At 37.9% G+C, this 24438-nt stretch overlaps 1 protein-coding gene across 1 annotated transcript in view; it reads right to left on the reverse strand.

The window, feature by feature from the left end:
* POC1B (POC1 centriolar protein B) overlaps positions 6881 to 24438 on the reverse strand; it is a 49539-nt gene continuing 31981 nt past the window's right edge. The window contains exons 11-12 of the mRNA XM_021378730.1: positions 9141 to 9323; positions 6881 to 7923 (exon numbers count right to left, since the gene is read on the reverse strand). Coding sequence (XP_021234405.1) covers positions 7819 to 7923; positions 9141 to 9323 — 288 coding nt within the window. The 3' untranslated portion in view covers positions 6881 to 7818. The remainder of the gene's footprint in view (positions 7924 to 9140; positions 9324 to 24438) is intronic.

Raw genomic sequence — 24438 nt, forward strand, 5'->3', positions numbered from 1 at the left:
CAAGGAACCAGAAAGAATCCCAGGTTCAGCCCCGAGCCGTCCCGGAGCCGCGGAGCCTGGAGAGCAGCCAGGCAGGCTGGCAGGAAGTCAGGCAGGACAGTGATGGAAACCTGCCTGGGCTGCAGCGGAAGTTCACCCAAACAGATGTGCTTCTGTGAAATATTTTGCTTACGACAAACCAGCATCCTCTGACAAAAACCTGTTCTGCTGGAAATCTCCCAGCAGTGTTTATTATGGCACTGCTCTTCCTCCAATAATAAATAAAAAGAAAGTGGGTGTGTGATGGCTAATGCTAATTAGCCGATTTATATATACTTTTGTCGATGACTCTTTGTGTGGAACAGATCTTAAAAATCTGACCTCAGGCACTTCAGTCTGGTTTTGTTTTCACAGTGAGGGCTGAAGGCTCAGCTTTGTTATTCTATAACTTACACAAACATAAATGGAATTGTGAGACACTGGGTGAGAATAGAGAGATCTTACTGCATCCATAATTTCTTCCACTCCAAACAGCATTTTTCAAATAGTGCAGATTGCTAGCTTTGTATTGTTCCCCATTCCTCCCAAATCCATTACACAGAAAAACATGGTAATTCCCTCCCCAGTACTCAGGTTATGTAACAAGGGCATAACTCTCCCTTTGAAATGATTAACTCGATCATCTAGAGAAGTGAGAGAGAAATGTGGACAACATATACACAACTTGGAATAGCTGAGAGGCTGAAAGCATTTTTCTTTTTTCTAAAAAGGAAAAAAAAGAAAGACAAAATGAGTGGTATTTCCTCTTTTATAGTTTTGAACGACACTGTAGACCTCTCTGATTTTAGCATGTCTTCAGAATGACCATCCAGAAGGCTGCAGATAAGGCCTGTGTGCAAACCTGGCACTGGGTCCTATGCGCTCTTCATTTACCCGAGTTCCAGGGCCTGACCTGAGAGGCTCTGTTTCAGAAAGCTGTGCAACAAATAGCAAAGTAGACCTTTAAATGAAGCAGAAAGTCAAGTTTTCACAGCTACATTTGTTCTCCATCTGCCTTCAGAAATAATCAGCCACTGGTTTCTACTCAACCTTTCTTTCTCTTTCCCTCCATCATGTGAATATAGCGTACAAGACTGAGACATTTTCAGCGTGTAACTTCAAACATGTGAGAAGCTTCACTGATTTCAGCCAGAGACTTCCTATTGAGTCAGGACAGCACTGCTGCCTGCGTGTGACTTTGGGCCGATGAGTCATTCCCCGGTCGCAGCCGCGCCACCAGTCCAGCGCCCTGCAGGATGTCCCATGGCCCCGGCCCCAGGCACCCACCCTGGCAGCATCCGGGCTCCACTGGGCTGTGGCCGCCTGACCACTGGCTGCTGAGCGCTGCGCTGCCGTCTGGGAGGAAAACCACGGGCACCGCAACCAGCGTGGTGTGCTTGGCCAGTCACAGCTAGGGGGGTGGTGTTAAACTACAAGAGGGGAGATTTAAGTTAAGTGGTAGGAGGAAATTCTTTACTCAGAGGTTGGTGAGGCTGCCCAGAAAAGCTGTGGATGCCTCAATCCTGGAAGTGGCCAGGTTGGATGGGGCCCTGGGAAGCCTGATCTGGTGGGAGGTGTCCCTACCCACAGCAATGGGGTTAGAACTAGGTGATCTCTAAGGTCTCTTCCAACCCAAACCATTCTTTGATTCTATGACAGAGAGGATGGCTGCAGCTACATCGGCTTGGCTACATGGCAAAAGCTTCAGGTTTGGTGTCACCCACTTACTTCAGCTCTTTGAGATCAGCACTGGGTGGCTGCCACAACTTCTCTAATGAAGCTCTTCCAGTCTCTCAGTAATGTGGCTATTTATAGGCCGGGTCAATACTGAATAGATTGCAGAAGCTGCACAAAAGCTTGCAGTGTTACAGCAGTGAAGTGGTACAGAGGCACTGGTGCAGCCTGAAACTCAGTATGGTAACGTACAATTAAATATTACAACCTACTACACTTTGCCTGATTACGCTCACTTCTAAACTGAAAATCTAATGGTATCTTACTTATTACACTTAAAAAAATTCTCTTAGAAGTTACAGTAAATCTTGTGAAGTACAGGAATTTTCAAGTCTCACAAACTAAGCCCTGCTTTTGCACCAGCATCACATTTTAGGCACAGTGTCTTTTTAATTGTAATGGCCAGAATTAACACAGCAATCAGTGCAGAACCTGCTGACAGCCAGATACCACCACTGTCTCTTCTTTCACTTTCAATTTGCTCTTTTTAGGGTTTAGCAATATGTCCTGGATTTTGTGCACCCAACATGTATCATAGGGCGAAAATAATTATAAATAGAATGATTAAAAAATGTTAGACAAGTGCTCTCATGAGGAAGAATTGCTGCCAGGAGCATTCTGTCCTTTTTGCCACCCAAGTGTATTGCATCTTAAATGTTTCATTTTGAGAGATTTGAACCATGAAGGCACCATGAAGCAGCAGGGCCCTTTGTGCACGGCTCACCTGACTCTTTCTTAAAATAAATCAGAGAGGATTTTACCACTTTGAGCTTCCCAGACTTCTGTCCTATGACACTTGTTCAGGAAGTCCCAACAAGCAGCAGCCAACACGCTGTGCTTCTGATGGTTAATCTTAGGATGGAGCTGACGTTCAATACCGATGCTGTAAGCACTGTAAGCCGTCACTGTGGCCAGAAAAAGCTTCAAGTGAAATCCTGCAGCACAGAGATTCTGCTACTTTCCCTCCTCTCTAGTGTTTTCTTTCTCTAAAAGGAGCAGGGATTTCCTCTGGGGTTTGAGAGGAGGACAAAACTTGAGAGAGGTACTGTTTCATTGCAATACAAAGCACAAAAGGATGAAAAAGAAGCCTAATGGATGTCTTTTCTTCTTGTCTTCTGGCAATTGCTTTCTCTTCAGCAGCTTTGAAGAGAAGTTAGGCTCCTCCGTTTTATCCTGCTCTGCAGGGGCTCAAGCTGTACAGGGACTTACAAATCTAACCACTACTCTGAGTCACGGAATCCTATATTTAGATGGCCTTGAGAGCCTCAGCTTTTCTCCCCAGCACACTCCTGTCTCTGCAAGTGCATCAAGTCCGCTGATGCCCATGTCCAGCTATGGGCACGTGAAAATCGTGTGATCCCACCACCAGCAGACCCAGTATCACCATTAATGTTGACACTCCTCTAGGATTCCTGGACTGGGTGTTCCTGCCTGGTCTAGACCATAGGTCTCAATCCAATCAGCATTTCAAAAGATGCCTAGCAGATTTGTCCTGGTATGAAAATCGACCAGAATCAAGACTTCCTAAAAACATGCACACTCTCTTTTACCAGTAGCTTTCCTTAATGACTGGAAATCTAACTGAACAGTCTGAATGTGGTGGCTTTGGAGCAGAGGTCTGAGCCAGTGTTGTTTCACCGCAGAAAAGAGCTTTGATTCCGAGGCTGCAGAGTACTCCAGGGTGAAGCTGAGTCAGCTGCTTCCTGGGCAGCCGTCCCATTTCACAGCCAGCATGCCTTAGGTGAGTGACTTTTCAAGGATGAAGTTGGGTTGGGCACGTGGCTCCAAACCAAAATCCTTGCCTCAGTGAAATCGTATGGGTAGCCAAGCAATCCCGAGAGACCTAAGGAACTGAATGATTAAACTATCAAACAGTAGCTCTTCTGACCTGCTACACACAGATGTTTCTGTATTGTTTTCTTGTGTGTGTGTCTTTTCATTTGTTTTATTCATTTTTTGCTTTTTTAAGACAGGGAAAATGATGGGGCTGGGTAAAGAGCTCAGTCTGTTGTGTAGCTTTGTGGCAGGAAATGTATTAATGACATTAAAGTAAGGATTTTTTCTGCTTTAAGTCCATTGACAACAACACTCGACGTATCTCATCTAGAACAGCTGACTCTCTTAGGAAATAAACATTTCGGAAGGGAAAACACATTTTGTCTTGTAAGATTCCCCACCAGTAAAATTCTTCAGCACTGATGAATAAATGAGAGCATTATTTTTGTTTTACTAGGATGCTTAAGTCAAGTCCACATTCAATAACACACTGTAAATATGTTTTGTAACACGGGTACAAGATCCAGCTTACCACTCACTAACTAGTTTAGAAACTATATTTTTCTGCTGGATTTAAAATTTATAGTAAAATTGGAGAGGAGTGCACTCAGCACATCCTGTTAGCTGAGTCAATTGAAATTGCACCTGTTCTTGGATGCAAGTCATAACAAACACAGTCCATACACATTGTAAAGAAAAGGACTTGTCTGCACTTTTTCCAATTAACATCTGCCTTTTGGCAAGTTATTAACCTATTTTCTCACAAAGAAACGGCTTCAATTGTATTATGCATCCGAAGCGTGCAAAAGTCCCTGAGGGGGCACTCTGACAAAAACATACTGTTCCTGGATCCAATGTGAACATACATATTCATTAATTGTTTGGGGCAGAGAGTACAGAATTTCTGATTTTTACAAGTCTTACAGGGTAAACAGGTTACATAAAGCTACGTCCTTGGAAATACATTCTGATCCCAGCTATTCTCATTCTGTGTTTCTGCGCCGCGATACAGCAAATAAAATAACTCAGTAACCCTGTGAAAAGACTTCTAGGAAGAAAAAAAGTAACTGTTTACCTTAAAAATAGTACAGCACACTTAATTATTCAAATAAAGATGGCAGTTTGTATTTTGGAATAATTCATGCTACAGGGATCTACACAAGGAAATGGCTGGGAGAAATACGTCTACTACGATTTTTCCACCCAAAAGATAAGTTTAATCAGAATCTAGGCCTGTAGTTTAAGTTTCTCATGATAATGATTATGAGAATAAAACAATGAATTGTTATCTTACATGCATAAAAGCAATAAAGAAGACAGGGAGTTGTTCTGATATATTTGCCTCCAGGAACTGGTTTTCCAAAACCCTAGGGTTTATAAAAGACATGGCAGCAATAGCAAGAGGTAAATAGTGGAGATTTTTGGACAAAACCCAGAACATAATTTGAGTTGCCAGGCTGGTCCATAAGGCAATACTGATAATTAGCATAGACTAATGTCTCAGCCCAGTTTTGCCCAGGTATTTGAATACCTGTGGATTCATATCAGAAGTGCCTTCCAGGTCCACGTTGCAGCATGAGCCACTTGGTGTCTGCCCCCATGGAGAGAGTCCTGTACCTCTACATGTGCTTCAAAAGAGATGACACAGGGCTATCCAAAACAAAAAACTCAGACAAATACGTCAATTGCTTCAATATCATGCTGCACACAGTGCTCAGGATAGAAACTCCATGAAAATTAATGACTAAACTTTGATGGGAATTACAAGTGGAACTTAAGACAAGCAGCAGCCAACAGCATTTCTTTCAATTCGCACAAAACATTTTTTGCCTTTGATTGGAAATCTCTGCAGAATTATCTAAGATGAGTTGCTAAGCTACTTCCTAACACTTTGAAACTTTACGAACTTGCAGCTCTGTTCCCCTGGCAAATCTTCCAGGGACTCAGGCAGGGCTATTTGTTCTGCCATGCTCTCGCTTTCACTCACAAACATCAGGGACCTACCACACTTTGAAGCGTGCCATTCAGACATGACTATTATTTTTCTGAATTGGTATTCAGCCACTTTTGTAATACTGAGAATACTTGCTCCTGAGAGTTTAAGCAGCTCCTTCAGCTGCTTTGAAAGGAAGTTTTTATATTCTGTAGCCTTACTTGAAAATATATGGATCAAGAAAAAAGGCTAATAGCCCATGTCAAAGTTCCTTTAAAAAAACGTCTTAGCTGGTAGTGGTTGTATTTAGGAGAGCACTCACAGCTTAAGGAAAATACCTCCATGATATCCCATGTATCATGCATTCTGAGCATTTCAGCATCAACAGACTACCTGAGTGAATGACAATAACATACCTTAACTTGGAAATGTTATGTTCATTCACCAGACTCACAAACATAAGTATTAAATGCTTCCGTTGTATACATCCTGAAAAGGAAGAAGGCAGAGTTAAGGCAGAAAGGAAGACAGAAACAGAGATTTTATTAAAAAAATAAAGTAAGAAAATATTTTCATATGATGCTGATAAATAATCCTGAAAAACTTAACAAAAAAAAATCCTACTGATTTAGAAATAAAAATAAAAAATAGTCCATTAAAAGAAAACAAGAAACAAGCCCAAGTTTTTAACAGCTACATGTTTTTTTGTCTTGTAATGAAACCAAGAAAAGGCAAAGACCACAAGAATATTTCAAAATGCAAAACAACTAAGTACATCTGACCTAAAAGACAGTATTTACATAACTCTGCATCATATAGCATTATAAACAATTGCATAATCAAAGGTCAGGCTGTACACATTGAAATATAAAAGACTGTCCTTCCACTAAAAAATCAGTGCATAGGATGTTGCATAGAAATAGCTGTATCTGAAAAACTTGTAAGTTGTTTCTTCACAATATACAGCACTATTTAAAACTGAGCTGAAAATAAGTAGCACTTGTTGGCAAAATTCAGCATTTACTAATCAAATGAGATGACTTCTGGCTATCCAAAGGTGTATTATAAGAGAAAATAAAAAGTTATAAAAGAACATTTGAATGCTCATTATGTTGGCTCCACCTGCAATGGTGTTTGCACAGTACTCCTGTACTTAAGCTGAATTCTATTGATGTTAATGAGGCTCAGCTTGGGAAATGGGCTTTATCTATATACAGTCAGTTGCAGAATTGGATTAAGATGCTCCCCCCATTTCAAGTGCCCTATTTTTCAATCTATGAAATGTGAAGTTGCAGAAAGGGATGACTACCTACTTTTGATTGTGGATATGCAGAAGGTGTTCTGCAATTGCCATTTAAAAAAGTAATACGTAGACATAAAGAAGCAGGGATGTTCTGTACTGAAGAACAATACCTACAATTACACCTTTCTAAAAATCACATTTTTATTACAAATAAAACCAAAATTCATTATACATGGCAAACTGACTCACACAACATCTTTACTGATTATGGCTTAATTCACAATGCATTAAATGATGAGGAGAATTCATAGCACAAGAAACGTGAGCACCTGTGGAAATCCTTGGAGGATGGGGATCTTTTGTATTTGTGATCTAGACTTTGAATCACTGTGTGTTCGGTTCAGATATATTCCTCAGAAATATGGAGCTAATTCTTATTTTCCTAAAAATGAAAACTGAATTCGACTGGATAAGTAGAAGTGCAACACTGCATGTCTTGCATCTGAATTCACATAGATAAAATCGTTGCTTCAACATTTACATGACTTTATTTTTGTAACGACAAGTTATTATACTAAATCTTCTTGCAATCATCACTAAAATGTTTAGAAGATGAAGAGTAACTGAGTAATCTGACAGTCCGTAAGAGACAAAGAAAACTTCTGGCACTTAAGCAGATAGGACTTGGGCCTTATTTAATTTAGGTGCTGGAGTTGTTGCCTTAGCACAATGAGCATTACTTTCACAGTCTTTACATGAGTTGAAAAGTCTGCATAGTGCACTTCCAGAGTAATTGCTATTTATCTAAAAACATATAGCTTGTTGTTTAGTTTTTTTAAAGATCTTATTAGGTTGAAATAAGAGTCCTGTAACTTTCAGTGGGAATGATTTTAGAAGATATTACTTTTGGCTGGGCTATACTTTACTAAATGTATAACCAGTGTCTGCTTGCTAACAATGTTTAAAATGTCATACAATTTTTCTTCAGTTTTTAATACATTGATGAGCAGAAAAGGAATTATTTTCCACTTATAGTCAAATCCAATGAAGCAACATTTATTATTTCATAGTGAAAATACAAAACATACTAATCAATGCAGTTCATTTTCATCTTTCATTCTTCCTGTCTTCCCTGGAGTAAAATTTTTTGCTGATTTTCTATGCATTCTTTCAATTTATCTTCAGTCAAAGTCAGCCGTTGTTCCAGGATTGAAATTGTCTGCATGAGGAGGACAGTAGCAATAGCTTCAGTTTGTTTTTATATCACTCACACAGTATTACAGAAGTGTGCAACATAGTAACATTAAAAAAATCATTTTAACTCAACGAAAAATAGCCTAAAGATGGCTTTGCCCTAGCTACTCCACTGTTTACAACTGTATTTAAAAATGATGGATTTGTATCTATGAAGACTGTCTAAAGGTTTTAAATTGTTTTCATGAAAAACTCTGTGTGTGTGTGTACAAGATTTATGTGCACATAAAAATTACTTGTAAGTACGATGTGAAAGCTGCCTCCATATTTCAATATAAAAACAGCCATAAATGGTGACCCCAAATGATGTCTTCCAAAAGCCTAAAAGAAACTTTAAAGATATTAAAAATAAATGAAGTGTGAAAAAAACAATATTGAAAGGCATTCCCCAAGAGACTGTCTTCCTCAGGAAGGGTAGGTTCCTGGACGCAGGCTACAGTTTCTTTCCAGTCCAACTTACTTCACAAATGATTTTCAACTGATGCTTTGACTCCAAACTTTTCAAAACATATTTCTTCAGTTAACATACATATTGCAGAAGAATGAAGAAAAAATCTTAACCATTCCTATTATGATTAATGTTAATATATTCCAGACTACAGAGTAGTGTTTTAAGACATAAACTGTCTGAACGTGGATTGCTAAAAATAAGTATTGAGCTTTTGCAAACAAGCAGCTCAGAGTTACTGACAGAGACCAACATTTGCGCTGTTTCACTGACACTTGGAATTATTCCACTGCATAGATTCCTACCTAAGCCAATATCTTGAGCACTGAGTTTGAAGAAGGATTTAACGGTACGTTGCCAATTTACTTTGTTCATCCCCTACTAATGCATGACTGTTCAAGCTGGAATTTGACAGTGTTAACACAACAACTGGCTTCTGGCGAACTCACATTAGATCTCACTATTGAAAAATAGTGACTTTTTTCTTCTACAGTTAAAAACACAATAATAATCTTTATGATTATGTACCAGGAAGCTTTCACTTTAGAGAACACAACACATGCAATCAGTATTTGCTGAAAGGCAAGACACAAAACAGTCATTTGACTATATAACCATTCAAAATAACCCTACAGACTTTAACATTCTGATTTATGAGCGCAGTTCCTGTTTTTTTCACCATTGATAAAATTATTATTTTCCACTGCAAGTGCTATCTGTTCTTGCATACTTACTAGAGTCAAAACATCCAGCTGTTCCACAATGTTCTCCAAAGCATTACCCAGGGATGGGGAGATGCCTATTTTCTTGTCCACATTATGCATAGCTGATTCGCTCTCATTCTCAGACTTCCTCTTTGAACTTGTTGCCAAGACCGAAGCAGAGGGATACTGCAAATCTTCATTGCTGACATCATCCTTGAATACAGAAACATCATTTGAATATTCAGTTGCCCTCGCCTTCATTTAATTGGAACAATACAAGAAAATCGGCAGAAAGATCTGTTTTTACATTTTTAAAAATCTTTATGCATGTACACACAAGGGCCTTCAGATTTGCTTCTTGTACCAGGTCCAATTCGTAACACTTCAACTCCTTCTGACCTAAGAGGTAATTTCAGCTGTGATAGATAAGGCAATAATCACACATGGTGTACTGAGAAATCTCAGTAGTCTTTACGAATGATTTCAACATGATTTCAGGTATGTAACTGAAGAACTAAATGCTTTACTACTAGAGCTTGAATTAAAGCTCAAATACTATTGCTGCCCTGAGTTTAATTCAAAAAGATAGCTCTAGCTCACGAATGAACTCATTCAAAGTAGTCAGATGGATGAAAATTCCATATGTGATTAGATGACCACAAGGGTTCCACCCAACTTCATAGTATGAAACTTCTCCTTAGAATGAGTTTTCTGCCTTTCATAACAATAATAAAGTAGTTTTTAGATGTTTATTTAGTTGCATTACTTTTTGAGAACCAATTCCTTCAGGAAACAGGACGAGAAAACAATAGAAAAGATCCACACCATGTCACGAGAGAAATAACTTTGATGTATAAATATTGCTTCAGGGTAAGTGAAAGAGCATGATCTTTCCAGTCACTTTTGCTTTTATTTGCGCCTTGAAGTTTTAAAGGCACTTTTGAGTCAGGATAGGTTAAATCATCACTAATTCATTACAGGGTCCCTCATAAAAACTTTTCCTGATTTATTAATCTTTTTGCAATTTGTCTGAGCTTCTACCTTCAGTCAGTATAAAAATAAACAAAAACTGAAATAAACAGAGGCAGTCAATTTTTATTATCTCTAATTATATTTGCGATATCTGCAACCATTATAAAATAAGTAGTTACAGTTTAACAATTTCTCTGAAATATCTTGAGAGCTGATGAAAGTATCCATTTACTGAGCAAAAAAGGAAATTTCAATCTTATCTCATGTTTTTAAAATACACAGTATTTACAACATACTCAAAATATTTATGTTGTAAAGCTGAACAGATTTTTCAAATGGCATAAAAATCACTGTGAGCCATAAAAAAAACCCAACTCCTAAGCCTCTAAGATAATTTTGTAGAGTGTAAATTACTAGACAGAATTAGAGGCAAACCTTTATAAGATTACCAAGGTGTGCTGATGAGTCACAAAGGGCATGGGGGCACTTAGAAACAAATTGGACAATTCTCTGTCAAGAATGTTTTCTCTAGGGTACTCTCTGCCATAGAATCAGGTAGGATCAGGACTGATGGATGCAATACTACCACTATTACAATTATGGTTTTAAATGTAGGTAATAATAAATGACATCAGTATTATCCAAAACAGTATTTCTGTGTTTTCAATGCCATCCTGCACACTTCTGACATGCTCTGTTCTCTGGACTCAGTGTGCTGATTCTCCAGAATCTTTTCTTCCCTAAGTGAACATGTACAACAATGAGAGAGAACTGCGCAATAGACAAGTTGTGAACGCTATCTGGCAGGGCTTTTCTTTTTACTAGCAAAGCATGAGAGCAAACCAAAGAGAGTCAATTGAAGAGCATAGGTCTAGGAAGGGGAAGAGCTGAAAGAAGAGATCTGCTGGGGCAAAAGAGTTTCATACCTGAGGAAGAGCACAGCAAAGAGGAAAGTCTCATCACCTTCTTTGGGTAGCAACAAGTTTCAGCCCTCAGGAATGATTCCAACAAATACAGAGCATGGGGGTGGTAGGGATAGGGATAGGGATAGGATGTGTATACTCCAAACCTAAACATACAATGCTACGAAACCACATGGAACCCTCCTCAAGGTTTGTTAGTAACATAGCATTTGGTGATATGCAACTTTCATTGATTTCATTACGGTGAAAGAAATGGATAAATGAGCTAGAAGATACCTCCAGTACCCTTTCATCCGATACAGGAGTATGATACAAGCAATGCTGAAATCCACCAGTGGTTTGTACTGATGCTTTGATTGTGTCATAAAAGTGTCAGACATCAAACTAAAGATATCATCAAATATTAAGCATGTGCTTAAGACTGATCTACAGAATGTCCTAATGGTTATAAAACATTTGCATTGGACTAGAGGGAACTTGTGTCTCAGTTTAAGGTTATTCAAACTCATGGCTCATAGGGCAATGCTTCGTCAGCTAGGCTGCGCTCTATTAAAGGCATGAAACAGTGGAAGAAAGGGTATTCTTATGATCCATGCTGCCAGTTTTGCCACTGGCCAACAAAAAGCAGCTTTAGTGGATAGGGTATTCAGACAGGAGCAGGTGAGTTATGTTCCCACGAGAGATTTTATATTTTACAATATAGGTATAGGTTAAAATGAATAAAAACTTCTTACAAGAAGACATCGGAATCCAGAATTTCACTCCTCCTAACCAGATGCTTTAATTGCAAGCTAAAGAGTTATTTAACCTTTCTCTCTCCAGTACCATCCATCTTGATTTATTTTCAGCATTAAAAATCTTGTGATGTCAATTTCAAATTATTCCAATGAATTTTACACTGTGAAGGAGTGAAGATACAGAATGCAAATGGTTTGATTTCTTTTAGATGTGCATTAAGTATGTAGGATTATTGCATCTTAAGATTGTCTGTATCTTCCTTTTGCAGATTTTGTTACATGAGATACCATTAATTCACATCCTTAAATGAGCTTAGATTCACTGTGTTATTTCTGACTAACCAAATTATATCTGAGGTCCTGGAGAAACAGGATTAATGGAAGCTTTTTGGTATGCTTACAAATTCACAAAACAGAGATATTTTCAAATGCTGATTAACATGAAAAAGATTAGGCTTCACTTGGCACTCAGACACTTAAGAAAAAAACTGTTGCCATACATTAAATAATTCCTATCTTACAACCAGTCATACTGTAAAGAAGGACAGCACCTTTACATTTATCTGCATCAAAAGAGTCAGTCTGATTAGGACTTCATACTGAGATTTCTATAGAAAAAATAGTGAGATTACAGAAACCTTGCTGCTCTCTGTGAATCTTGACTGCTTGCCAAATCTCAACTAGAATTACCTAAATTTGACAAGCTAGGTAGATGGTTAACTAATTACGTTGCAACACATTTCAGGAAAATTAGAGACAAGATAGATGGGACACGCTGGAGGAAAGAGAGATAGAACTCAAGGATATATTCTGCATGGCAGCAGTAAACACCTGCTTGATTATCCTGTGTCTTATGAAATGCAGACAGTTGAAGAGGGGAAGTTGAAAGTGACGCTGAAAAACATCCAGTTGGTACAATTTTTTTTTAGGCGTCCTTTGAAATTTTGGCCCCTTTTGCTGATTTTAATCAAAAATAATGAAGACGTAATTATGTTTCTTAAAACTTCAGAAAAAGATTTGCCAGAGTCCCCCACCTGAGATTAATGTAGCTCTTCAAGTTCATTCTTTCTTAGCTCAGAAGATGAATAAGGATGTGACTTTCAGAAGTGCAAGAAAGACCCACACTGCAATCCATATCTTCTCAGACATCTACATCAATAAGACCATTAGAAGTAAATCTAATGTAGTTTGTCTACTGTTACTAGAGCTACTTATGCTTTGAGAAGTAAATTCATTTTCTTGCTGTTTGAACAATATGAGTAATTACTAAAACAGTCAAAACAGATGTACAAGGGCTGCTCCTAAACTAAGGCCTCCTATTTTATAATGTTGGTGGTATGGCAGTTGAGGCTGGACTTTCATGACAACATTCCATTACACTTTGCTGCTGTGCAAAAGATGGCAGCAGAGGGGCAGTCTGACAGAATGGTGTCTGACATGGAAGTGAGTATGAAGTAAAAGTGTGTTATGGAATCTCTCAGTGAAGAAAAACTTGTACTCACTGACATTTATCAACATTCACTGAACATTTATGAAGATCAGTGGATGCGAGCACAGTGAGGTGGTAGGTGGTGCATTTCAGCAGTAGCAACAGCGATGCAAAAGACAAACCACATTGCAGACAGCTATGCACAGCTGTCACATCATAAAATGAACAGCACCTCCATCAAATCATCTATGCAAATCGGTGGATTAAAACCAGAGAACTGTGTACCGGGCTGAATGTCAGCTTCAATGCATTGGAAATGATAGTGGCAACATTGTAATATCATAAATTTTGCACTATGGCTCCCATAAATGCTCACGCAGGAACAGAAAGAATACCGTATGCAAGTTTGTTGGGACCTACTGAACCAGTACAAGGCTGAAGGTGACAGTTTCCTGGATCACATCATTACTAGTGACAAGATGTGGTATCACCACTACAAACTGGAATCAAAACAGCAGTACATACTGGCAACATGTGAATTCCTCTTCAAAGAAGTTCAAGATGCAGTAATCAGTGGGTAAAGTGATGTGTACTGTCTTTTGGGATAGGAAAGAGGTGATCCTTCTGGATTTCCTGGAGCCCAGACAAACTATCAACTCTGACCACTACATTGTGACACTGACTAAGCTGAAGGCTCCAACTTCCAAAGACAAGCCAGAGAAGATGACAAGCTTTCTCTTGCAACACGATCAAGCCAGGCCCCATACCAGTTTGAAAACCGTGAAGCACACTGCCAATCTTGGCTGGACTGTCCTTTCACACCCACTGTGTAGTCCAGATTTGGTGCCTTCTGACTTCCATCCGTTAAGGCCAGTGAAAGACGGATTGCATGGGCAACATTTTCTTGGCAACAACATTGTCATAGCAGCTGTGAAACAGTGGGTTGCCTTTACCTGTGCAGACTTTCATGAACGTTGCATGTAAGCTGTTAGGAAATGCATAGCTAATAGTTGTGACTATGTTGAAAAACAGTGTTTTGAGGCTGAGTCCTGCTCTATTAAACAGTGTTTCTGTGCTCTTTGTATCTGCTGTAGTTACTTTTGGAGCAACCTATGTATCTGTATTTAAACACCAACTAATACTCTTTGGCTTTGCTTATGGCATACTGCTTTGCAATTTCAGTGTCCTAGGGATAGTTAATTCTCAAGTACATAAAAATAATGATGTAAAAATGTCTCATAATTAAAAATATATATATATGATATTCTGTAAAACTTCAGAGCTGTTGCTTATTTTAAGAGAATAAATTTGAATAAGGTAACAATTTGAAATTGTTACCTCAGAGCAAACTAAGAAGAAAATTAAAAATTAAAATGTATACACTGTTTCCATTCACAGCCCTTTAGTAATAAAATAGACTCACATTTGGGCAAATTCATGTGAGTTACAAACAAGGAGGAGAGGGAGCAGATTTAATTAATCAATAGGAAGTTATTACCATGACATTACCAAGCGGATGTTCAGTAGAAAATTAAATTCAGCTTACAAATGATGTCATAAACAGCAAACCATAATTGCTCATCTTTGTTTTCTGTTGAGCAAAATAAGACAAAACTCTGTGGGTGGTACTTAATCAATGTGTGAAAAATCCTTACATGTAATCTGATCATCTCTACGTATTCCAAAATGTTTTCCCACAAAACATTCACAAATCATGGGTAAGAACAGAATTTGAGTAAAATGCATCCATATATCAAGACGCCTGAGCAGTTTAATTTGTAGAGAAAAAAAAATCCTTAAAGGAAAAAAAAATAGGAAATAATACAGGTCTATGTCACTCAATTGAAAATCATTAGCCTTCAGCTTTCTAAGAGCTTCAAGTTTAGCAAATATACACAACAGCTTCCAAATGAATACCCTAATGATCTTATAATTAAGATGGGCTTATACGAAAAAGTGACATTGGTAAGCTTCCTAATGAATCACAAAAATTGGCATGGTCTGCTTTTTAAAAATAATGCTTTAAATTTTGAACACATGGCACATTTGCCAACTAATACTAAAACATTTCTGATGCTGTGATTAAAACAACTACAAACAATTAGTCATAAATAGTGCATTAAAGCTCAAAACAGTCCAAGAAGCAAAGACTTAGCAGTGCAGTATCCCATCTCACCAGACCTTGACTTCTGTGCATTTTTTTTTTAAATCATGGGAAGTTTCTCAGGAGAAGTAATGATAGTGTTGTTATCACTGTTTTTTCCTCCGTCTTGCGAACCCACCCTCAAACTAAAATGTTTCACTGTTGGTATGCTAAAGCGAACCAACCGGTGGAATTTATGTATATATGTATGTATTTATTTATCTTTGTTAGGCCACAATTATAGGCAGATAGTTTCTAGCACTTTGAAATTGTTTTTGGAATGAATAAATGATCCACAAAAAAGAAAGCTCTCTCATCTATTAGACTAACACCGAGTATGCTAAATGACAATCTGTTTTATCAGTTTCTACTGCAGAAAACTTCCCTTTGGTTTCAGCTGATGACAGCACTCGTTTCCTCTCCTCCCTTGCACGCACATGAGCCAGCATTAAGCACAGCAAAAACTTGCCATGTGTCAAACTGCAGCTTTCTGCCCGTTGTTATCTGATGAGGCTGTTCTGATATATTTTATTTGTAAACTTTAATTGAAGTTTTGTGTTCAAGCAATAATATAAACTATGCACCGTGCCTTGAAAACGTCCAACCAAACATTTCTAGTTTGAGCAGAACACTTTCAGAACAACTCACAATACAGGATTTCACATTTAACTCAAAGGCTTTCATAGTTTCTTATGCACCTTAATCTTCTCTAGTTCTTAAAAGGACATCCAAGCTAAATGAATCTAAACACATAAATTGAAAATACCTATTGTAAATGCACCTGATCCAATCTGGCAAGCAAATATCCGCTCTCCCATGCAAGTGTTGTCACTACTGGTAGTAAGTTGAATCCAGCCATGACTGCTTGTGGTATCAGGATACAAACTCACAGCTGACACCCCAAGCAAGACTATCCAGCTATGTTCCTTAGAAAAACATGCATTTTCACTGATAGCATTTTTAGTGATAGCATTTTCTTAGCCATGAAAACAGCAAATTCCACCCGAAGCCAGCTGAGTTTATAGAGGTCAAGAGGTCAGTACAGTACAATAAAAACTAGCTACTAAGTTGTCTTTAAAAACACCAATGCAAAATTAATTGAAATCCTGATATCCTTACAGGAATGAGCTGGTTAATCAGATTCATTTCTTACCAGGATTACAGCTATGTTAAATGTAGCATTGCTGTAACAGTTCACAGGCACAACAGACTAGAGTTTTATGTAAATAAATCATATTCTGCTTTACCAGTGTTCTATCAAATACATACTGAGAAACTGGCTATGTTATTTTACTTTCAGCTTTCCCCAATAGCTTTATTTGCCATTGCTGCTGGTCTGAGAAAATACTGAAAAACAGTGTCCAATTCCACATGTACAGAATCTAGAACATATCAAACAATTTGTTCCATATTCCTTTCTTGTCAAGAGAACACAGAAAACAAAAGCTTTGTTTCCAAAGAGGCACAAAAATTAATTTAAATTGCTCAGCAAAAGATCATAGCAGTCCATAAATATTTGTGTACATGCAGCTAGACGCAAATAATATTTCTCTGAGATTTTCTTAAAATCTTAGGTTATCAGAAATATCTAAGCTTTAAAGACAGAAAACATTATTTTTTTGAGTTTGCTTTTTTTTCTGCAGTTGAAATTTATTTCTAATGTCAACAATTCCCTGCATGGTCAGATCCAGTAAAGGGATCCACAACAACTTACTAGCTATTCTCTGTTTCCCTGGATTTGGATAAACCTAACCCTTAACATGAAATACTCACAGTGCCAAAGTTCAGTAGCTATGCAGTTTGCAAAGGGAGAACACTAACCTTTAAACATGGCCTAATCAACTATTCTAGCATTTAGAGGAAAGTGAGGATTCTTCTCCATAAAATAATCAATACTGCTTACAACAGAAAAATAAGAACAATAAAAAGTAATGAACATCCTACAGCAACTAGAGATGCCACCTCTCTGGGCAAACTGTTCCAGTGCCTCACAACCCTTACTGTAAAAAACTTCTTCCTTATATCCAATCTAAATCTCCCGTCTTTCAGTTTGAAACCATTTCCCCTTTTCCTATCACAACAGACCCTACTAAAGAGTCTGTCCCCTTCTTTCGTACAGCCCCCCTTTAGGTACTGGAAGGCTGCTACTGGGTCTTTCCAGAGTCTTCTCTTCTCCAGGCTGAACAGCTGCAGCTCTCTCAGCCTGTCCTCTTAGGGAGGAGTTCCATCCCTTGGATCATTTTTGTGAGCCTCAAATAAAATGACAGGTGGTAATAGTATGATTTATTGTGCAGGTTCTTAAAAATATATGTGCTAGCACTTCATCCATCTTGTTCAAATGGTTGGCAAAGTCAGCCGTCATATTAACTACAATTGTTCAATTGCATATGTGTACATATATGTAGAAGTATACACATGTGCATACATACACCATACAACCTTCTTTCAAAGTTGTATGCAAAGCCAACAGAAGCTCTTTTCTGTTGGCACAGCTGTACATTAATGGTTTTTGTAAAGGTAGCAGTTATCAGTGATATAGTGTCATTTTTTGAGGGGTACTTCATGCTAACATAACTTATGTCAATGAAATTTTGCTGCACAGAGAAACCTAGCTTGCATCCCAATAGGGGATGCTAGGAGATGCAGAGTGTCTGTACGGAAAGATTTCACACACAAATCTTTTAGTAACTGAGATAAGTCAGCTCTGACTTCTCTTCAGAGTTGGAGTAGCAATAGGAGGGTGTACCACTTGCCCACTTGATCTTAGCGACATTTTCCAAGCTTAATGATTCTATAAATCTTGGGGTTCGTGAAGGCATTGATTTAGAAAACACTCTTCCAAGTTGTCAACGGTTTACAGGCGTTTGGCCCGGTTCCGTGACGAAGGGGACAGGGGATCCATGGGCCCACGCCCCGGGAAAAGGGGAAAAGGGTAAGGAGATGGCCCTGAGAGCAAAGAACAGCAGCAACAATCTGAGGAGAAACAAACTAATTTACTAAATAAAATATCGGAATGCAAAACAACACACTATAATACAATATAATTACAATTTAAGCTGATAAACCCAATACAGAGAGAGAGAATGTCCCAAAATCAAGGTAGGCCTTGCTCTACTACCGACGATAAGATGGCTGGAGAGCGAGGTACTGCCAAGACAAGAGACGGGTGGAAAAAGGGACGAGGTCTCGTGATCTGCAAGTTTTTATACTGTGAGTTTTTATCTTTTCCCTCCGGCTGGAAAATGGTAACAGAGGAGCAAAGTACCGTGGGGAATGTAGTAGACCTTCTCTTCTGAAAACCAGGTACATTCACTACATGATGTTATGATGTGGAATACCAATAACCGAAAATCACAAAACCATGACACAAGTTAAGGAAACAGTTTAGTATTTGCTTCTCCAAAACAAAATAAATACATATCATGGGGAAAATCCATAACTTAGTAAAGTCACTTTCAGGTTTACTTTTATAAGAAGAAAATAAGAAAAAATTCCCTGCCTTAAAGATGCCAGTAAGGTTTACAGGGAAACATATGTTGTGTTGTTGAATTACTGCTGCCACCAGCTCAGGGTGAAGGATCCGTGCTCTGCTTTTGGGCACAGAATGGGATGACCACATCCCCTAGCGTTGGAGGAGCAGCAGGACCAGCCCCAGGGATGGATACCTGGATGGATGGCACAGTTCCTACCTGCCTGATACAGTCAGCTCGTCTTTGTTTGTTGCTTTTTTCTTAATTTAAAAAATCAAAAATCCAAATCCAAATATATAATTTATATAAATAATGTTCCAATCAAATAATAATTCATAAAACCTTCCCACATCCACCTCAACATATGCTCTTAATATCACAAATGTCATATCTGTAATTACTGACTTTTGTTAAAATAAATATAGGTAAACTACACTGAGTAATAACAGAAGTATTAAGCTCAAATTCAGGGGTATGTTCTCCACTTACACAAATAAATCTGAAAGGAAGCCAAAATGTAGAACTGTGAGAAATCAAGAAGGGTGAAGAAGAAAAGTAATGACTTAATGCTGTCTCCTTTTTCTCAGTTCTTTGTGTGGGAACATCTTACAGATTAAGATCCTAATTCATATTATTAGTGATGTGAAATGGATGGCTTGATGGATTCTCTGCAATCAGCTTCTCCTTCTTGAAAACCAAAAAGGAAAAGAAAAGGAAAAAAAAGGAAAAAAAGTAGTAAAAATTCCTGCCTTGAAGTCCAGTGCTTTACTGAGCAAGAGAATGGAAAATGTTGTCACGAATCATCAAGGGTTCAAATTAATGCCCTCTTGCTTTATAATTATGACTGAGTTGCATAATCTATGCTTTAGCCTTTAGGAAAAAAAAAAAGAAAAAGAAAAAAATGCACAAAAACATTTTTTTTTAGCGATAGAAGAAACAAGAGATATATCATTTCCCATACTCCAATGAAAACACACAGTGTCTCTGGTGTTCCCTGCCGTCTATCTCCCTGAATCTTAACGAAAACAATTTTTAATAATAGTAACGGACAATATTAGCACAAATCTTGAGATCACTCAAGTTAAGTGAGTAACATTTGCATGGGGACACTCTCATTCAGATCAGCATCTCAGACCCTGCAATTTCATTGCATTCCCATGTGCTTACAGCCACATGGAACTTTTGTTGAAAGCGAAGCACATTTCTCTAAATAGTTTGGTTGTAAGTATTAAAGTTGGATTAGGGATAAAATTTCACTGAAATAAAAATATGTAGAAAGATATGTAGCTACCATTAATGAAAACCTGCATTGGGATATAGATAACAAATACAAAAACAACCATGCTTAAAGGCACGTAAACCAGACAAACATGCTATATTCCCTTTATTATTTTTATTTTATTCAGACCAACTGTATTCTTTCAGTGGGACAGGAGAGCTAAACAATGTGCAATCAATTGTATAGTACCAGTTACGACAGGTAGTGGTCTAGTCAGCATTTGCAGATGCCACACTGTGGAATATGGAAGAAGACATAACACTGCTGTGTACCGCATACTATACATGAAAGGATGGTAAAATGAAAATAAAAATGAAAGTAGTTAGCACTATAAACCCAGATCAACAGCTGGCATTCCAATCCTAAATGCCAAGTTCCTCTTGGCGAGTTACAGTCTTCACAGATATGTAAAATGTAGTGTTGCTTTTTATAACTTAGCAGAATAATACAAATGACCATAAACTGTAAGTGATGAAATGCAGCAGACTGGAATAACTGAAGGCATCAGCAAAAACTCTACAGCCATTAGAAATAAGAGCAATAAAAAGGGCATTTTAGCCTACTCGTTTCTGTCTGGCTGTCCCCACACCTCATTTCTACATTTTGAGCTTGTTGCAGACTTCAAAGGGTCTGACAGAGGAATCTGACAGAGGTATCTTAAAGAGCTGATTTCAGATAAGTTTCCTAAGAATAGACTGCCAGCTAAAGGAGAGAAATCAATAAGTACTCCCACTGGAAGAAAGGATCTGGCACAAAGTCACATATTATTGGAGACCAGAGAATGCACACTTGAGAAATAGAACTTATAATTACTGCAAAACAAGGGAAAGGTTTCAAATAAAACATTTGAAACATAGATATGTAGGAAGTTAGTGTACATTATTTCTGTCACTCAAGGATTATTTGTACTTTACAAATATCAGAAACAAAAGAAATCCTAGCAATAGTACTCCTAATAGCTAGAGATGTTAAAGAGCAATGCAGAAAATTTTTGTAAGTGGTTAATAAAGTAATTTTACCTTCTGTTTAGTCAGATGACGAATGCAGTAATTGCACTTACGGTAAAATACTTTTGATTTCAACCAGAATCAGAATAGACTGTTAAAGAACTTACACTGTATGCAAATATTTTTAAAGCTTGGGTTACATAGTTTTTACTCAATAGTTCTAAAGCAACTAAACAGGTAGACTAATGGTATTGCTTTTTTTTGCCTATATCCTGGAAAAATACCACGAGAATGGGGAAGCTAACAATTCATCAATATTTAGAAAGGATAAACAGGATAACTGTGTGGTCAGGTCACGGGTCACAGTTGGCTTGAGAATAATGTCAGGGAAAACACTGAGAAGTTGATTTACAACATAACTAGCAAATACTTCAGACGTAACATAAAGCAAATCAATATGGTTTGAGAAAGAAAAAAAAGATGAGAAAGATGAAATTAACAGATGATGCAAAAAAGATATACTGGAAACTTCTAAGAGGGTCAGGGCTGTTTGGCAAAGGGATTTTATTGAACTGTCCAAATGTAACATCATGTTCAAAGGTAAGATCTCAGAGATGAAGGTGCTATCAAATAATACACTAGAAAGTAGACATTTTGGAAAAGAATTACAGTATCATAATATGTAACTGATTGAAATGATAAAATCAAATATGATGAGGTTATTTAGTGAACAATTACAGTAACTTCGATGTAATTTTAGCTAGCTGAAAGTACTGAGGAAGAGGTAGTATTATACTGTTACATTACACTGGCAAAAACATGACAGAAATTCTGTCTATACTTTGAAAGTGATGTGTAAGAAATGAGAAAATACACGTAAAAGCAAATCATGGCTTGGAACAGTAATCTTTTCAGTGAGGGACTGTTAATACTGGCTTATCTAGGAACAGTCTAAGGATACAATAATTAATTCACTTAAACATTTACGTCAAGAAAGGAGTCTTCCAATTCCGAAATAAAAATTCTGTAATACTGCATCACAGTTGCACTGTAATGCCTGTACATCGGGTATGTGAATTTCAGAGAGGAAGCGACAAACTGGAGCTCAGGAAGCACAGTCTCTACACCTCTTGAGCATCACCCCAAGCTAGTTCAATCAGAGTTCCATACTAGCTTTTCAGAACAGCTATTCCTTTTTTTTATTTTCATTTTTAATCTCCACTTACGGTGCAAGTCACATAGCCCCCATTTACTTTTTTTTTTTTTTTTAATTATTTATTGCAAAATGCATAAAGAGCAATGGAATCCAGTTTCTTTTCTGAAACACTCTAATTATAGAATCATAGAATTGCTCAGGTTGGAAAAGACCTTCAAGATCATCAAGTCCAACCACAACCTAACCATACTGCTCTCACAACCCACCGCTAAATCATGTCCCTGAGCACCACATCCAAATTTTTTTTAAAACACATTCAGGGATGGTACAGTCTGCTTTCCTCCGATGATGAATGCTTTCAGCTTTTACTTTACAGAGCTTCAAATTCAAGAACAAAGGATGGAGTTCCATTCGGTCTCTGTCTTCATTTCCTGCTATTTAGGTTACAGCCACACAGATGGAAGAAAGCAGGCTGAATCCTCTTAAGCTGCAAAGGAGAACTGAACCCAAGTCACCTACTGCCTCAACAAAAGGAAGCCATCACCACCATCTGCTTCACTCATATTTTCTCCACAGACTGTATCTTAAGAAAGGCTGCGCCATGCATATAACACACCTGTATGCATTACACGGCAATCACTTCAGGTGGCCCTTCCTGACATTAGATACATGAGCTCAACAGACACAGGTCAACCTAAACTGAGTTACAATCCACACTAACCTACTTAATCTCCAAATCATTTTTCCCACTATTTCCTTTGCGCTGGTATTAGTGTTTGGATAGCTAAGCAGATCAGGAAATTGACTTGAATGCAATTAACCAGACAAAAAAAGTTGTTAAGTTAAAATGACTGTGAAATCATCCTTTAGCATTGTTCTGCCTAATTTCTGACCTCAAAGCTATTTTAGTGGAAGATGGAACCGAAAGGTTTTCAAATTTTTTTTCTGCATCAAACATTCATTGGATGAGACCAGTATGAAAAACATCTTTGCTCTTGGTGATGAATTTTATTTTAGAAGTTTCTAAGTCCCATTTTCAGTAAACTATGTCATTTTTGTATCCAGCTCAGTGTTTCCATTATCTCACACAGAGCGAGGAACTACATCTCCTACAGCAAACTAGCATAGAGTATCCTCTTTGTTTAGATATCGCTGTAATCTCAGTGATAAATAGAATTTGGTAGCACTCATTCAAGCACTGCCATTTAGAAAAATAAGAAGAGATTTAAACATTATTAAAGCATTTGCTTTTGTAACAAACTTGCATTAATCATTTTTAATAGCATATTTATTATATATACTTTATTTTATATTCAAGATTGCACCACTAATTTGAAAGCATGGTGTGCTAAACTTAGACTCCAGTAATACTTAAGAACAAAGAGTAAGTCAAGAGTCTAGTGTCATCTTTTCTGGCATACTTGATCTGTGGCACAACTTATTACCCAGTTTAAGATAAACAAAAATAAAACCTTGTAACCTCTTCTAAGGGAATCACACATTGGGATCCAAGGCAAACATTCCCTTGTTTCTCAGTCCCAGAAAATGTGGGATCTCAGAATTATTGAAATGCCATGAACACTAAGAAGCTCAAAACTTATCCCAGGCTACTGAATGAAAAACAATTATAACAGGTGTTTACAGTAGCAGAGCTACTGAATGCTAACTTCATTAACTTCCATTAAGCTAAATGATTCACAAATGGCATTCAGATCAGTAGTAAATCATCATCTAGGTCAGCAGGAAGCTCATTATGGACTGACAATCCAAGTGACAGAGACACTTTTCTGCAAGTGCAATAGTAGTAATTTCCTGTGTGAAAGGCTTGCTGCTGTTTGTGCATTCCTCGGGGGACAGTTCTTCTCAGAGGATGTTACACTTCCCCAGGAAGAGGAAGGAACCAGTTGTTACTGGATGTGGGGGCTGATAGCTGTCAAGCATTTTCTACATGCCTCAGAATCAGCTGTGAGAACTGTGAATACAGCTTGGATTCCCAACAGATATGGGGGGAAACATGACTTTGGCAGCCAAGGTCAGAACAGACAAGTACAGTATCTCAGGAAGTTGAAGCAGAAATAATACCTGGAACTTCCAAGCCTCTAGTTCCCAGAAAAGTGCTGATTTGCCAAAAGAACAATATGAAGACATGGATCAACCTGAAGCATTCCTGAGGCATTGCACTGTTGCCACAACTAAGACCTTAAACAAAGCAAAATACTGCCAGTTCTCAAAGTCATCTACAGTAAGCCTATAATGTCCCAAAATGGTACCA

The sequence above is a fragment of the Numida meleagris genome, chromosome 1 (assembly GCF_002078875.1).
Source record: "Numida meleagris isolate 19003 breed g44 Domestic line chromosome 1, NumMel1.0, whole genome shotgun sequence".
Classification (NCBI taxonomy): Eukaryota; Metazoa; Chordata; class Aves; order Galliformes; family Numididae; genus Numida; species Numida meleagris.